The sequence below is a fragment of the Mustela nivalis genome (genome assembly GCF_964662115.1).
Source record: "Mustela nivalis genome assembly, chromosome: 6".
NCBI classification, from domain to species: Eukaryota; Metazoa; Chordata; class Mammalia; order Carnivora; family Mustelidae; genus Mustela; species Mustela nivalis.
This window is the reverse complement of record NC_139025.1, coordinates 29,484,045-29,501,975: the sequence shown is the minus strand read 5'-3', so window position 1 is coordinate 29,501,975 and position 17,931 is coordinate 29,484,045. Positions and strand designations below refer to the sequence as shown.

General features: G+C 41.6%; 1 protein-coding gene across 6 annotated transcripts in view; it reads left to right on the top strand.

Annotated features, from left to right (window-relative positions):
* The window catches only part of TTC7B (tetratricopeptide repeat domain 7B), a 244,048-nt gene that overhangs the window by 61,801 nt on the left and 164,316 nt on the right, over positions 1-17,931 (top strand). For 3 of the 6 annotated variants that reach the window (XM_082733933.1, XM_082733931.1, XM_082733929.1), the window contains exons 5-6: positions 16,263-16,384; positions 17,039-17,062. In XM_082733933.1, the coding sequence (XP_082590059.1) occupies positions 16,263-16,384; positions 17,039-17,062 (146 nt within the window). The remainder of the gene's footprint in view (positions 1-16,262; positions 16,385-17,038; positions 17,063-17,931) is intronic. The other 3 variants (XM_082733934.1, XM_082733932.1, XM_082733930.1) reach the window with 1 other exon arrangement.

The window sequence follows — 17,931 nt, the reverse complement described above, 5'->3', positions numbered from 1 at the left end:
TGTGAAAAGAGCAGAATAGTTTCAACCCCATGGAGTTCTGGTGGGGATTATAAAAGATCATGTAAATGAAGGGACTTAGCCCAGATGCAGAAACCCTGGATTCTTAGTGAATGTCATTTATTTATTTATTTTACTGATAACAACCGGTTCTAGTCATTTCTGCTCCCAGCAGAGTTTCCTGACATTCTCACCAAGGCTTCCACTGAGATTCCCCCCTTTCTGCCCAGAGACATGTCCTGTGAGATTATTTGAAAAGATGAGAAATCCTGTGAGACTTTGAAAATGATCCAAGTCTTATTTCCCATCAATTTTTTGGGTTCTCTGTTTCCCTGAGGATTAGAATGGGGAGGGGCTACCAAAGTCTGGTTAGCTTTGTTCCGTTGTCACTGTACAGGCTGACAGTCTTCTCTTAGTGTGTTGATGTGTGTGACAAGGATCAGAATTGCTTTGTAAGGGGCAGGGAGTGCAGGTGAGCGCCACAGAGACGGGGAGGGGAGAGTGATGGGCCCAGCTTGGAACCTGGGCAACACCAGCATGGCTTCTAAATCAGGGGTCGTGATGTCTGGGAACTCAGGAAGATCCTCGACTGTCTTGCCAAAATGTTCTATCAGAAAGCTGCTCTGAGAAAGGAATTTTTTGGTTATTCAGAATTTGTGGTATGATCTTTAGAGAAATGATTGTGCAGCCTGCTTTGAAAATCTACACTGTTTTCATCACATACCTCCTTGATAGCCAGTGCTTAGAAAGGGAGAAGCAGTTCTTGTTGACCCCACAGCCCTTTTGCCCCATAGGGGCCCTTGCTTTGTACCTTACTCTCCAACATTTGTTACAGCCCTGTCCTCTCGGGGCTGCCTTCTCTTGGCTGGCAGAGAGGAGGCGTGTCTGTTACACATGTATTTAATGACATGGGGACTGGCAGATCTGGATGTACTTCCTGTTGTGTTCGTGTGTAACCACCTTCTCACTGTTGGGTTCTCTGGCCAGACCATCGAGGAGGAGACTTGTATAATCACAGCATTTTTTAAAAAAAGATTGATTGATTGATTGATTTTGGAGAGAGAGAGAGAGGGAGAGCACAAGAGCAGGAGGGGCAGAGGGAGAGGGGGAGAGAGAATCTCAAGCAGACTCCATGCTGAGCACAGAGCCTGATGCGCGGCTCGATCTCACAACTCTGACTTCATGACCTGAGTGGAAATCAAGAGTCCGACACTTAACCAACTGTGCCACCCAGGTGCCCTGATCATAGGATTTAAAAGAGATTTTTATGTGCAGTTTTGGGGAGACGGTGTCAGAGGATGTCAGATTTGAAGATGAAATGGAGGCCCAGACAGGGAGGACACAGAGAAGTTAGGACCAAAGCTAGGATTAGAACTCTTCTGACACCAAGTTCAGGGCCCTCTCATGTCATTATCCCAGGCCGCTGTACACAAGTGCATACTGTGTCTTTTCCCACACTCTCACCTGCAGAAAGCGCTCCGTTTGGCCAAGCGAGCTCTTGGTAGCGTGAGGAAACTGCCTCAGGCTTGGGTACAGTCCTAGGGGGTAGAGATGATTTTCACATTTCTGGCTCCGATTTTCCAGCGTGAGTTTTCCTTTATGGGAAACCACTTCAGTCCTCGCCAGGTCCAGCAAACTGGGATATTAGTAGTGGGAGAGACTAATAGAACCAAGTATCTGTTTTGACTGTAGTAAGTGCTCAAGAAGCCATTTGTTGATTCATGGGAGGTCTAAGAGAAAAACCACTTTCCTTAAGTGACTGCTGGGCTTGGTGAGCGTTCAAGGTCTTTATGAGGCAAGATGGGGGTGTGCTAGGTAGTAGATACCACCTTGACCTTTTCTTTTAATTTGAACTTAAAATAACTTTTAAGAATTATGCTAAATTAAAAACAGAAATGTGGGGGCACCTGGGTGGCTCAGTGGGTTAAAGCCTCTGCCTTCAGCTGAGGTCATGATCCCAGGGTGCTGGAATTGAGCTCCGCATCGGGGTCTCTGCTCAGCGGGGAGCCTGCTTCCACCTCTCTCTCTATCTGCCTACCTCTCTGCCTACTTGTGATCTCTGTCAAATAAATAAATAAAATCTTTAAAAACACACACACACACACACACACACACAGAAATGTGGGGCACCTGGGTGGGTCAGTTGGTTAAACAACTGTCTTCAGCTCAGGTCATGATCCCAGGGTCCTGGGATCAAGCCCTGCATCAGGCTCCTTGCTCAGTGGGGGGCCTGCTTCTCCCTCTCTCTCTACAGTTCCCCCGCCTGTGCACCCCGGCTCTCCCTCTGTCAAATAAATAGATCAAATAAATAAATAAATAAATAAAAACAGAAATGTTAGGGAAATAGACTATGAAAGAAGTAATGGACTGGGACAAGCCTAGGTAAATAGGGCTTTGTTTTTCTGGGTAGGCACGCCTTGGATCTAGAAAATCCCGCACACTCTGTTCCTATATGGGTTCTGCTGGGGACAGGCCATTGCTCATTGGTTTACCTCCATTTCCCAGCCATTCCATAGTGAAGAAACTTCTGTTGGTGAGGACCTTTGGCATTTTATTTATTAGTATTGGTTCTTAACTTCATTCACTAGCAAGAAAAAAATCGGGGAAGAATTTTTGAGGACAGATTGGAGTGTCATGGTCAGTATTTTCTCATGATCTGAAGCCACAAAATCATGTTTCTGAGGCAGCCCCATTCTCTGAATAGTGGAGATGTTTGATGATAGATTTGTTTGCTACCTGAAGGACAATAACTCTTCAGAAAGGGGGAGACCGTGGCTGACCCCTGAGGCAGCTAACTTAAGCTGTGAGAGGGAGCAGAGCACTGTGGTAGAGTGATGGCCAGTGTCAAGATCCTGGATTTGCTACCTTTTAGCTGTGGGACTTCAGGCCAGTTACTCAGCCTCTCTGTGCACCACACGATCCTCATCTGTAAAGTAGCAATAGTGACTGCTATCAGGCTATGGTGAGGATAGAGTGGCTTAATTAATATACTTCCTGGTACGTGGTTAGTAACAGTTAAATGTTAGCTTTGTTGTCATGTTCTGACATGACAGATGACATTTGTGTCATCTGCCAGTGGATTCTTTCTTCATCTTAGAAGATTTCATATAGGTAGAACATTAGAAACATGCTGGTTTTTGTTTTTTTTTTTAATTAAGATTTCATTTATTTATTTGACAGAGAGATCACGGGTAGGCAGAGAGGCAGGCAGAGAGAGAGATGGAGAAGCAGGCTCCCCACCGACCAGAGAGCCTGATGTGGGGCTCGATTCCAGGACCCTGGGATCATGACCTGAGCTGAAGGCAGAGGCTTTAACCCGCTGAGCCACCCAGGTGCCCCAATGTTAATTTTTTAAAAAATTTTATTTCTTTATTTGACAGAGAGAGATCACAAGTAGGCAGAGAGGCAGGCGGAAAGAGAGGGGGAAGCAGGCTCTGGCTGAGCAGAGAGCCCGATGTGGGGCTCCATCCCAGGACCCTGAGATCATGACTTGAGCTGAGGGCAGAGGCTTAACCCACTGAGCCACTGAGGTGCCCCCCAATGTTAAATAATTTTTAACCGAATATTTACAGAGTAGTTTTTCTTGGGAGAACTTGGTTTTCCCTCTCTTGTGCAGAAGCTGATGGGACAGCATCTTACCCCCACCAGAGTCTCCATGTCATATCTGGGCTCTGGGCTTCTGTTTACCCCCCAACTGTCTGACCTTGGTCCAGTTGTGTATTTCTGTGTGCCACAGCTTCCTGTTCTCATGGGGGCGCTAATATTGCCTGATTTGTCTGGGGCTAGAGAACTCGTGAGCCAGCTGCCATAGGAAATTTCCATGTGTTCTTGCCCCCCTTGCCCCCATCTGAAGGTGGAGGCAGGGCCAAAGAATATTTGAATACACTAATTTGAATATTTGAAATATTTCAAATATTTGAAAATTTGAATACACAAAAGCAGGGCAATTAACTATTTATTTAGTGTTGTTCTTGTTCTATTAGGGTTATAGAACCATCTAATTTTCTCTGATAGTTTGTTCTCTGAAGGGGAATAAAAGGTACTTCCAAAATTGTGCATATACAACAACTTAATCAGACAAATTGAGTTAGATTAGAAATGACAGAGGCTGTCCTTGATTTGTTTCTCTTCAGATGGTGGCGTCCTGCCAATGGTAAATAGAGTTACCTGCCCCACAAGGAGCTTCTCATGGTGCCGTGATAGGAATAACGATGACTTCACTCTTGAATATCATACACTCTGAGCCCTGCTTTTGGCAAATGAAATCAGCCCATCTCTGTCCCACCAGCTGCTTATGGCTGTCCTGAGCAGACCAGGCTGGAACTTCACCTTCCACCGACAGTTCACTTCTTCACACCCTATTTTAGAGAAGTGAACGCTAAATGATGGGCTACCAATCGACTTTGACGGGCAGTTTTAGGGCTAACGTTTTGAGGGGAAACAGGCAGTCCCCAAATATTGCCGGGCCCCATCGGAATTCCTCTGTTCTTCGGGGAGTTGCTCCCTGGTGAGCATGGTCAGGCCCTGGCCTCCTTTCCTCCTCGCTGTGGCCACAGAGCTGAGGTGCCAGACTTGGTGGGTGAGATTCGGGTGCATCTTGAATTCAAATGAGACATCCCAGGAGAAGTGCTCGGTGCTGCTGATGGCAGAGGCATCCACACAGCCATGTTTGGGGCTTTCACGTGTGAGACAACATAAAGGCAAAGCTTCCGCCTTCCGTGTCCTTTCCGTTCCCTCCCTCTCCTCTTGAACCCAAGCGGCAGGGACCAGGTTCTTCCTTGAAGAAATGGCAAGCCAGCGACCAGCCAGTAAATGTGCTCTGACTCCAGGCCTGCCATCTGACTGACTGGGATGGGGGGGCCACATGCACTTGAAATTGAGTTAGAAAAGTCTGGAAACCAGAAAAGAACAGTAGCTTCTTTTAATTTTCGTACATCCTTGGTTAGTCTTTGTCCTTATAATCTTACAGCGTTAAAGAGTGTTGTCTTTTTTCACTCAACATTATGTCAGCACTTGAAAATGTTTTCATGGAGATACACTATTTCATCAAGTACATGGCCTCTATGATATAATTACCTTCTTGTTGGGTCCGACCTGTTGTAAATAATGCTGATGTTGCCTTCCTTCGGCTAACTCTCCCCTTACTGTCATTGTTCCCCAAGGGCAGATTCTCACAAGTGGAGGTATTTTTGACATTCACTTTAAGTACATATTGTGTCCCGTTTGCTTGTTACGAGTCATGCCAACATTTCCCTTTGGCGCGGTGCAGGGGGGTAGTGGTCGCTTTGCACTCTTGATGGGGTTGCTGTTATGTAAATGTTATTTTGCTGGTTTGCTAGGTGACAGTGGTGCCTTGCTTGCAATTTTGGTTTACATTTCTTTTACTATCAGTCCGGGTGAATTTTTTTCCCATCTGTTTGCTTATGATTTATATTTCATTTCTTTTTGAATTACAGCATTATTGAGATAGGATTCACATACCATACAAATCACCCATTTAAAGTACACAATTCAATACTTTATAATATATTTAGAGTCATACAACCATCACCAATATTTAATTCCAGAACGGTTTTGTTGCCTCAAAAAGAAAACCTGTCCCACTAGCACTCACTCTTCATTTACCTCTGATCTCCCCTAGTCTGAACAGATTTGTGTATTCTCAACATTTCATACAAATAAAGCCACACATCTTTTATGACTGGCTCCTTTTATGAGCCAGTCTTTTATGACTGGCTCCTTCGGCATGTCCCAATGCTGCATTTCTTTCTACTGACAAATAATATGTGATTTTATGGATATGCTGCATTGGGTATAATTATCCATTCATCATTTATCATTTATCATTTGGGTTGCTTCCACCTTTGGGCTCTTATAATAAGGTTTCAACAAACATTCATATACAAGATTCTGCGTGGACAATGCTTTCATTTTTCTCAGGTATATACCTAGGAGTGGAATTGCTGGCTCATATTGTAACTTTATGTTATATTCCGTTCTTGTCTGTGTATACTTTCTGTCCAGTTTTTGGATGAAGTCATTGACAATTTGAATAAAGTCTACATCATAAATATGTTAACTCTTTAATCATATTTGCTCTGAGTATTTTCTCAGTCACTAAATTTACATTTTTAAGTTGCTCATACATTTTAAATCTGTATATAGTTTAACCTGATTTTTTTTTTTTTACATTTATTTCATTGTTTTAAAGCTGAAATATTGGGATAGACTCCCTCCAAGATTTAAAAAGTTTTCAATCCTTTTCCATATTTTCAAAACAACTTTTAGCTTCCAAAACTTCTTGGGATTTATTTTGTTGTGCGACACTAGATATGACTCTAAATGAATGTTTTTCTCAAATTTCACTACCACTTTAAGATGATCTCTGTTTTTATACGTTTGCTATCATATATTTTAAGTAATTTAATAAAATTTTAGATACAGTAGTAATTCCTGGCTTTCCTATTTTGTTTTGCTGATCTTATATTGTACCAGTATGACACCATTCAATAAGTACTTCTTTATGACTGGTTTCAACATCTGAAAGGATTGTAACTACATATCACTTGTATTTTTCAGAATATCCTTAGTTCATTTCTGATGATACTTAAAGGTGAATTTTAGAATAATTTTCTTGAGTTCTAAAAAAATCCTGTTGGGATTGTTTGGATTTTATGAACCTTATACATAATTCGGAGAATTTTTATATTTAGTCTTCACTCATCTATGACCATGATATCTCTTTCCATTTTGCAAGACCTTTTGTTTCACAGATTTTAATGGGTTTATTTTATTCCCAGGTTTTTCTATTTGTATTGCTTTATGAATAGGATCATTATTTTTTAAATTACATTTTCACATATAGCAATGCTTCTGATTTTTTAATTCACTTACACAAACATTTGTTGAGTCCCCCCCCCCTTTTTTTTTTTTTTTCTTTTCAGAGAGAGAGCAAGAGCATGAGCAGGGGTGAGGGTGAGAGAGAGGGAGTGGCAGATTCCCTGCTGAGCAAGGAGCCCAATGCAGGACTGGATCCCAGCCCTGGGATCATGACCTGAGCTGAAGACAGACACTAACCGCCTGAGCCACCCAGGCACCCCTTTTGAGTGCTGTCTATGTTCTGTACTGTGCTTGATATCAGGGGCACTGGAATGAAAAAGCCACAGAGCCTGTCCTCAGGACACATATGATCTAACAAAGACCCAGGCCTATAACCAGTGTGGGCCATGCTTTGGTGATGAACACTCAGAGGACTCTGCAAGCCCAGAGAAGTGTCTTGGTGGACCAGCCTGGTAGTTCAGGGATGGTTCCTGAAGGAGAGGACACCTGAGCTGAATTTTGAAGGCTGACAAGGGTAAAGACATAGGAATATTAGCCACAATGCTGAATTCTACAAAAATAGAGTTGATTCTTTTCATTTTTCTAAGAGTATGACTATGTGGCAGAGGAATGATTTTTGTTATTATTCCTGCCTATTTCATGTTTTCCTTTTATCTCCCTATCTTCAGATTCTTTTCTTTTTAAAGAATTTACTTATTTGTTTGACAGACAGAGATCACAATTAGTCAGAGAAGCAGGCAGAGAGAGAGGAGGTAGCAGGCTCCCCGCTGAGCAGAGAGCCCAATGCGGGGCTTGATTCCAGGACCCTGGGATCATGACCTGAGCCGAAGGCAGAGGCTGTAACCCACTGAGCCACCCAGGCGCCCCCCTATCTCCAGATTCTTTTTTCCAATCTCCAGATTTTCTAAAACCATGTTAAAAAATAAAAGTTTTTTTGTTCCTACTTGAAGGTAACTCTTTAATATATCCCCATTGAGGATTATTATTATTTTTGAAGATTTTATTTATTTATTTGCCAGAGAGAGAGAGAGAGTGAGCACAAACAGGCAGAGGAAGAAGCAGGCTTTCCAATGGGCAAGAAGCCTGATGCAGGACTCGATCCCAGCACTCTGGGATCATGACCCGAGCCAACACTTAACCAAGTGAGCCACTCAGGCGCCCCTCCATTAAGGATTATAATGTTTATATCTTCATTAAGTTTCCCACTTACAATTTGTAACAATCTTATCAGATATAATTATCCCCATTACACAGATGAGGACAGTGAAGGTCTGAGATTGAAGGAATTGTCCTAAGTCCACAAGTGGTGAGGGGTATCAGAACCTGACTTTGAACCTGGGTCTTGGGACCTAAAAGTCTTTGCCCCTCTTGCTGTCGTGCTTCCTTAGTCACCGCATATATGCTTTTGCCAAAGCGGGCCGCGCATGTTAAGGATGCTTGTTGGCAGTCCTGTTGCAGGGAAGTGTTTATCCTCAGAACAAGTGGTGGCTTCGACACTGCCAAACAGTGCTCCTGCCCAGGCCCATGTGTTAGAGGCTCTTTGTGAAGAAGGGATGAAATCCAAGATGTTTAGGCTTAAGCCTAAACCCTGAGATAAGCTATTCTCTCTGCCTCCCCATTTGTATCTTCCCCGTTCTTCCCATTTATAACCTCATCCTGGCAGCTCTGACCTCTTGTCTTTTGGGCTTTGTTCTGCCAGCAAAGGCAGACTGATGGGACAAAGGGGAAGGAGCTGGACTGCAGAGTCAGGTGGACGTGAGTTTTAGCACTGACTCTAACCCTTGCTACCATGCAGTTTGGGGACTCACCCAATGGAGCAAAGCTTTGCTTCCTCCTTTAGTGCAGTGAGGGGAGTAGTATAGGTCTCAGTGGCTTTTTGTGGGGGAATAAATGAGAGAGCCTATGTGGCTACATAGTGCCTAGTGCAGAGTAGGTTACTTTCTTACTGCTTTTTTTCCTGCGTTTCTGGTCAGTCTTGCAAATTCATTCATTCATTCATCATGTATTTCATTCATTTATTATGTATATTGAATGCTTACCCTGCACCAAACATCGCAGTAGACCTTGAACATTATTAATAAGTGAAATAGATGTGGCCCTGACTTTGTGGATGTTTCAGCACCACAGAGGGAGACAGTCAGTAATCAAGTTAAAAAAAAAATACACTGATAAATGCAGTGAAGGAATAGGTTGGGCTGCTGGGAGAGGGAATAATAGAGGTAGGCCTATGTGATGTTAGGTGGCCCTTCCACCTAAGAGAAGGCCCTTCCAACAGGGTGACAATCAAGGTGACACCTGAAGTATGAGAAAGATCACAAGGGCAGCATGACCCAGTTTGTGTTATAGAAAGTTATTCAGACCTCTTGTGGAAAGTGGGAAGGAAGAAAAGGAGCACGAAATGACATGGAGAGTCCATTTAGGAGACTATTGTGGAAATCTCACAAGAAGTGATTGTAGCTTCCGTGAAGGTAATTGTTGTAGAAATGGATAGATACGGACATTTTGAGAAATAATTAGGAGGAACTTGGTAATAGAGAGTGGCAGGGTTTCAAACTTTACCTCCCTACCTCCCACCCAGGGTCTGATTTGGGCATCTGGGTGGATGATGTTATTTATTAAGATGGGATAACTAGAAAATTATGTTTTGGGGGTGACACTGGGCTTCTAGGAGCTTTACTCCTGCTTAGAGTTTTCCTGGAAGTGGAATTTAAGTGGTTCTTGCCCCCAGAAGACATTCTAGGAGCTAGGAGGGAGAGGCCCAGAAAAGGCCCCTTGAGGATGAGCCCCATCCCTGAGGTCTAGGTATGTAGGCCCTTCCTAAAACTGAGGCTGGACCAGGAAAATCCAAGAATTTCTCCCTCCCACCACCAGCAATGTAACAAAGCACCAAGTAACAAGTAACTGTAGAATACTGCTGGGAAAGGGGCATGAATTTGGAGAGAAATCACCTCTAGTCCAAGCATACAGGGACTGCTGAAAATAGGATGGAGCAGAAACACTTAGAAAACCCCTCCAGAATCCCGGTCCCACAGTAAGCACAAGTCAGTAGCCCACTGCCTGAGGACTTTGAAGTCTGCAGTGTAGGGAGGTAATTATAAAAACAGCAAAGCTCAGCCCAACTTCAACTACTGACTGGATTGACTCAGTCCCTCACATTTGTTGCCTTATAGATGAAAAGAGGTGCCCATTTTCAGGTATAAATATTATTTACCTCATCCTCATTCTCTACACACAATCTTAAACATTGTATTTAAAAGTATGAGATATACACAAGTGCACACACAAACTATTGCGAGGAGCAATAAATAAAATGAAACTCAGAAGTGCCCCAGGTGTTGGAGTTATCAGATAGGAGCTTAAAAATATTAATGAATAGTATGTTAGAGATGGGTGGCTCAGTGGGTTAAAGCCTTTGCCTTCAGCTCAGGTCATGATCCCAGGGTCCTGGGATTGAGCCCCACATTGGGCTCTCTGCTTAGCAGGGAGCCTGCTTTCTCCTCTCTTTCTCTGCCTACCTCTCTGCCTACTTATGATCTCTGTCTGTCAAATAAATAAAATATTTTTTTAAAAATAGTACATTAGAGGATATTGTGGAAAAAGTATACAACACACATAAAGAGATGCGAATTTCAGCAGAGATGGAAACTATAAAAATGTAAAACCGAAATGCTAGAAATGATAAAACATGATATAAGAGATGAAGAAACTTTTTTTGTTAAGATTTCGTATTTGGGGCACCTGGGTGGCACAGTCAGTTAAGTATCTCACTCCTCTCCTGGTTTTGGCTCAGGTCAGGATCTCGTGGGTTCTGGGACTGATCCCCATGTTGGGCTCCAAGCTCAGCAGGAGGTCTATTTGAAGATTCTTTTCTGCCCCTTCCTCATTCTCACGTGTGTGTGTGCTCTCTCTCTCTCAAATAAATAAATAAATCTTTTGAATAAAAGGTTTTATTTTTAAGTAATCTCTACCTCACCAACAATGGACTCAGACTTACAGCCCCAAGATCAAGAGTCATATGCTCTCCAGGAGCCCCAAGATAAATAAATTTTTTGATGGCTTATTAGAATGCTGGACATAGCTAAGGAAAAAATCTTTCAGATGATTGTAGGTTAGTAGAGATGATTCAAATAGAAACACAAAAGGAAAAGAAAAAAAGAGTGGGGAAAACCAAAACAGCATCCAAGAAATACAGAAAAAATATGTATTTGGTGTCCACAAAGGAGAGGAGAGAGAAGCTGAAACAGAAGAACTATTTGAAGAGAAAATGGCTGAGAGTTTTTCAAAATTATGAAACACAACAAACCACATATCCAAGAATCTCAGAGGACCCCAAGCAGGATAAACAGAAACCTACACTTAGATGTATTGTGGTTAAACTATTGAAAATCAAAGACAGAATCTTGAAGCCAGAGAAAATGAAATTTTAAATACAGAAGAATAAAAGCTAGTAGTTACAGCAGATTTGTCATTAGAAACCATGCAAGTTAGAAGATCAGAGAGATGGTTTTAAAGTGCTGGATGAAAAATTTCAAAACACCTTCAATGAAAGAAGACAAAAGACTTTGTTTTTTTTATAGGACAAACAAAAGTTGAAAGAATGCATTAGCAACAGACCTGCATAACAAGAAATGTTAAGGAAATTTCAAGGAGAAGAAAATAAAGATATATACAATGAAATAAAGATCATCATCAGTGGTGACAACGAGCATACATATAAAAGACTTTTTCTTATTTTTAGTTTTTAAAAAATATAATTGACCACCTAAACCAGTAATAGTAAACATATTGTGGAATATACAATAGGAGTAAGATGTGTGACAACCAAAGCACAGAAGATGGGGGAAGAAATGTAAGTATATTTTTATAAAGCATTTATACTATATATGAATTGGTGTGATATTATTTGAACATAGACCATGATAAACTAAAGAGCTATATTATATACCTTTGGGCAGCTAAGAGATGGAGGATGGGGGCATGGGTGAATGGACAGGTAGACAAGCATAATTAACGAGTCATTAGTGGAAATGAAATGGAATCATCAAAAAAGAAGAAAGAGAGAGGGGCACCTGGGTGGCTCATGGGTTAAAGCCTCTGCCTTCAGCTCAGGTCATGATCTCAAGGTCCTGGGATCGAACCCCACATTGGGCTCTCTGCTCAGCAGGGAGCCTGCTTCCCTCTCTCTCTCTGCCTGCCTCTCTGCCTACTTGTGATCTCTGTCAAAAAAAAAAAAATATATATATATATATTTTTTTTTTCTTTTTTTTTTAAAGCAGAATGAGAAAGAAAAAAAGAAACAACAGATGGGACAATTAAAAAAACAACAAGCAAGATGGTTCCAATCCTGTCAATGGTTACATTAAATGTAAATAGTCTGAACAATTAAAAGGAAGAGATTTTCAGATTAGATGAAAATGCAAGCCCTAATATATGCTATCTATAAGAAAACCATTTAAAATTAATATTTAAGTTGACAAAAAGTAAAATTATATACCATGTAAACCATAATCAAAACAAAGCTAGGGTGATTATTACATCAGAATGTAGAATTTAGAACAAGGAATATTTTCAAGCAATAAAGGGAGAAGGTACACTAGAAAGGAGTCAATCAACAAGGCACTGCAATTCTAAAAGTGTATGTAGTTAATAATAGAGCTTCTAAATGTCTAAAACAAAATATATAGAAGAATTTATAGCATTAAATGTGTATTAGGAAAAATAATTCAAATCCATGGTCTAAATTTCCAATTTGAGAAACTAGAAAAAGAACAAATTAAAGCCAAAGCAAGCAAAAGGAAGGGAATAAAGATCAGAACAAAAATCAATGAAATAGAAAAGAGATAAACAGAGAAAATCAGTGAAACTAAAAATGGATTCTTTGAAAAGATCCATAAAATTTGTAAACTATTAACAAGATTGAAAAGAATAAAAGAAAAGACACAAATTACCAACACCCAAGATGAGGAGATGGTACCATAGATTCATAAACATTAAAAGGCTGCAAGGGAGGGCACCTGGGTGGCTCAGTGGGTTAAAGCCCCTGCCTTTAGCTGAGGTCATGATCTCAGGATCCTGGGATCAAGCCCCTCATCAGGCTCTCTGCTCAGCAAGGAGCCTGCTTCCTCCTCTTTCTCTTTCTGCCTGCCTCTTTGCTACTTGTGATCTCTGTCTGTCAAGTAAATAAAAAAAAAAAAATCTTCTAAAAAAAAAAAAAAGACTGTGAGGGGAGGGGTGTCTGGCTGGCTCAGTTAGTGGAGCATGTGACTCTTGATTTGGGGGTTGTGAATTTGAGCCCCATGTTGGGTGTAGAGATTACTTAAAAAAATAAAATCTTTTTTTTTTTTTTTTAAGATTTTATTTATTTGAGAGAGAGTGAGCATAGAAGTAGAAGCAGAAAGATGGACATGGGACTTGATCTCAGGACCCTGAGATCATGACCTGAGCCAAAGGCAGACACTTACCCAACTGAGCCACTCAGGTGCCCTAAAAAATAAAATCTTAAAAAAAAAAAAAGGTGGTAAGGGAAAATTGTGACCAACTTTATGCCAATAAATGTGATCACTTAAAAAAAAAGATTCCCTGAAAGACACAAACTACTGAAGTTCACTGAAGAAGGAATAGATGACCCAAATATTCTTGTGTCTATTAAAGAAATTTAATTTGTAGTTAAAAGCCTTTCCTTAAAGAAAACTACAGGTCAAGTTGACTTTATTGGTGAATTCTGCTGAACACTAAAGGAAGAAATGTCAGCAATGCTATAAAAACTTCCAGAATACAGAAGAGGAGGAAAACATTCCCTAACTCATTTTATGAGACTGATACCTCTTATGAATATAGATGCAGATATTCTTAACAAAATATCAGCAAACCAAATCCAACAACATATAGAAAAGATTATATACCATGACTAAGCAAGATTTCATTTCAGGAATGCAAGCTGACTTAACATGTGAAAATCAATTAATGTAATGTGTCAGTAGAATAAAAGACAAAACCCATATTATAATGATATTTTCAGTAGAGGTAGAGAAAGCATTGACAAAATCCAGTACCGTTTCTCGTGATAGAAATAGAAGTTCACATCTTCAACCTGATAGAAGGCACCTATGAAAAACCTGCATCTAACAACATATATAATAGTGAAAGACTGGGTATTTCGCCCCTAAGATCAGGAGCAAGACAAGGATGTCTGATCTCTTTACTTCTTTCTAGTATTGTAGTAGAGGTTCTAACCAATGCAATTAGGCAAGATAAAGAAATAAAAGACATGTAGGTTGAAAAGGGAGAAGTAAGACTATCTCTGTCTGCAGATGGCATGGTCTTGTATATTGACTATCCTAAGGAATTCACACTTACAGACCCAATTTTAACTAGTAAATGATTTCAGCAAGAATATAGAATACAAGGTCGGTATAAAAACTACACTTTTATTTCTCTACACTAACAACCAGAAAATGGAATTAAGAAAACAATTTCATTTATAATAGCATCAAAAGATGAAAATACATGGGAATAATAAAAAGAAGTGCAAACCTTATACCCTGAAAACTACAAATCACTATTGAAAGAAATTAAAGAAAACTAAATAGTGGTAAGACATCTCACTTTTATGGAGCAAAAGACTTAATTTGTTAAAATATATCTGTATCTACATCTATACTCTCTCCATGCACCCACACACATATATACATATAATAAATACAAGATTCATTTTTAACTAAGACAAGTGCCCATACCTTTAATGACTCTGTGTAAAAAAACACATTTTTCTGAAGTTGAGTGATTACTTTGGTCACATTTTAGTTTCTCCTGTTAAATTTAATTAAAATTAAATGTAATAGTTTCCATTTAAAACTGGCATATGAAACACAATCTCAGTTTTTGGAAAATGACTTTTACCTTTCTTTCCCTGATACGTATGTATAGAGATACCTGAATTATTGTTAAATAAATGTTACCTGGTTATTTCTGTGCGATGGAATTTTGAGATGATTTTTTATTTTCTTTCTGTACTGTACCGAACTGGCTTTGCTTTACAGTAATAACAGTATTTTTAAAAATTAAAAACTATTCTTGAAAGCAAATGAAGGCTAATTTTTTTTTAAAGGTTTAAGTGTTGGGCCTCCAAGTGGAGATAACAAGGAAGCAGTTGAATGTATGAGTCTAGTGTTCAGAAGGAAAGTCTGTAGTAGAGAGGATAACTTTGGGAGCTGGCTTCAGAGATTTCTATGGGTGAGATCATCCTGAGAGAGACTTACAGGAGACCGTGCTCTTTGCATGTGCAGCTCTTGGAGGATGTGTTGGGGAGGAACCTGCAGTAAAGCCCAAAATGACAGTTCACATGGGGTATGAGGAACACCTACTGCTTAGCACTCGCAGAGCCAAGTGCTAAGTCGGGAAGGAGCCAGGCAGTTTTGATAAGATGCTGGGCTGTAGTTCAAATGCAAGGGTTGCTCACCTGGATTTCATCCCACAACATCTGTTCATTGTGCACTTTCTTTGCTGTTTCCTGAAGCTTAAAAGTTAGAGAACCAGCAATTGCTTCAACTCCACATGGAGAATACTTCTGAGACCTCTAGAGTGTCTGAGCTTTGGCTTACAGCTGGGTCTTTGAAGGGCTGCTGACTTTCAGCAGATGGGGACAACATGTTTGGAGAACACGTGTAGGGTTTTTAAATGGGCTGCAAGGAGCTTCTGTTTGATAAATGCTTTATTTCACTTGCCAGTATAAAGCGGGTAACCTCTAATAGTAGACATGTGTTTACACTTCTCTGTAACCCACTCGACTTGAAGGTCTTTCTCCTGATTTGTTGGCAGTCTTTCTTGTGGGGCTAAACATTTAGACCTTTACAAGCTCATCATCTGTTGACAAAAGATCAAGTTTTGAGAGAGAGAGAACTTAGTTTGTTTTTCTCCGAAGTCCCCTTGAGAGTCCATAGGCCTTGGCTTTGGACTAGAGAGCTCGCCCTCCCTGGGGAATTTCGGGGCCAGTGCTAGTCACGGCACTTCTCAGCTTAGCTTTCCTTGGGTTCATCAAGCTTACTTAGGGCTGGAGCCTTGGCCCACCTGTCTGTGACCTCACCCATCGGTGGACGATGACTCTCTTCCTGTCTGTTGCCAGGACCTGTTTCTTACTCCCCCTCTCCGGCCATATCCTGGCACCTAGCAGAGCCCCTCCGCCTCAGTGCTTCTGCTGGCACTGTGTACCCCTCAGCACCCTTCAGTCCTGAGCCCTCTGTGCCAGGAGAGCCGGGCACACCCCAGCTTTCCTAGTCTTCGCGCCCACCTCTGCACCAGTCCCCATGCACCGATGCTGGCGCGAGGAAACTGATCCATCAGGCCGTGCAGCGCGTTTAGAGATGTGGTTTGAAAGGATTAGGCTTGGATGTGGATCTGATTAGTTTTCCGATTTTCTCCCCTTCCAGGTAATACTTACCAATATTCAAAACAGAAGCCCTAAGCCTGGCCCTGCTCCCCACGATCAAGAACTAGGTTTTTTCCTAGAAACAGGACTTCAGAGAGCCCATGTCCTCTATTTCAAAAATGGGTAAGCCTTCTTCGTTTTTTAACTCAGGTTCCTAAAGGAGGAAAGTAGAAAGCCTCACCATGCTATCTCCGGTTTAGCTATTGTACCAGAGCAATTTTAAATATGAACTATGATTGGAAGGGTTTTTAAAAATCGTGAATGTAGGCTCTTTTGTGTCTTCTCCCCCAGCTCTCTCCCTTTGCCATGAGGTGTGAAGGTGGGAGAAGGGAGGAAGGAGGGCCCCTTCCTGAGTAGGAGTCATAGGTTAGAAGCACCAGCTGGGTGGGTGGGTCTCTGGGGAGTCAGCTTTAGGCCACACCCCCTCTCCTGGGCAGTGGTGGCCAAGGCCAACCCCTTTGGTTGGGGGAGGAGTCCGTGACCTGGAAATCCCCGCACCCAGGGTCATCACCGGTTGGCTTCTCACTTCAGAGAATTGGGTCTGCCAAATCTCTAGCAGTTTTTAGGAAAGTGAGTGTGGCTCTGCTGTCACCCGGGCACACTTTCACCTTGAGCTGCTTTCGAGAAGGGTTTAGGAAAGTTTATCAACGCGACCGTGAGGGATAGCTCTCTGATACATTTGACGTTTGTTTTCCTTTCTGTGTTGCTTTTATGAGAAATGCGATGATTGTCTTCCAAATCTCTTCAGCTGTCCCTTGTTTTGACCTTGTGCTGCAGGATAGATGTGCATGAAGACCCACAGTAGGTATCTGGCTTCTCCATAGCTCCTCGTAGGCCTGTTCCCCTTCCTCTAGAAATAGTCCAGTAGTGCTTGGAACCACAGAGGGGACATGAGTCCCAGCCTTTGGATAAATGAACAGTGGAGTTGCTCCCTCTTCATTTTCAAGAGCATCAAACCTTGGGGCGTAGCTCATGGAAGTGGCGTTTCTTCTGCCCAGTGGCTCAGAGACATGTGCAATCATTTCTCATTTGTTGCCGGTAAATGCTTTCCAAATCCAGTTAAATTGTTGGTTGGCTCCAAAGGCCATTGGTTCAGATCAACACGGCGTGTGAAGGTTCGCAGTAACACCCCAAGGTTTGGATTGGCCCGAGGCCTTGGTGGCCAAGAAGATGCTCTCGAGTTTGATCTCATCTGCTATGGATTGGGTTCATCTGAGCAATAGTGCATGTCCTCTAAGCTGAATTTTTAGTTCTATTTCCTATGGTGTTGTAAATAGAGGGGGAAGGGAGTGAAAGTGGAATTTTTTTTTTTTTTTGAGTGATTTGTTTCTTCTCCCTATTGACAATAAATGGTTGTCATCACAGAGGAACCCCAACCCTGCTCTCTCTTCCTCTAACCTGTAAGTGTGCTTGTCTCCCATATGCAAGTCCAGAGGCAGGAATGCATTCGCTTGGGGCTTTCAGGGTTGCCCAACCACTACTTCTATTGAAAATGCTTTGGATTTTAGGATTGGTGAAGGTGGGCTGGATAATTTATTTTCATCTGAAGCCTATTCATTGAAGAGGAAGAAGCTAGTCCCCTTGGGCTCTGACCTCCTGCCCTGAAATGTTGGCTGCCCCCTGGAATCCAACTAAAAAATATAATGATGACAGATTTGCCCTAGAAGACT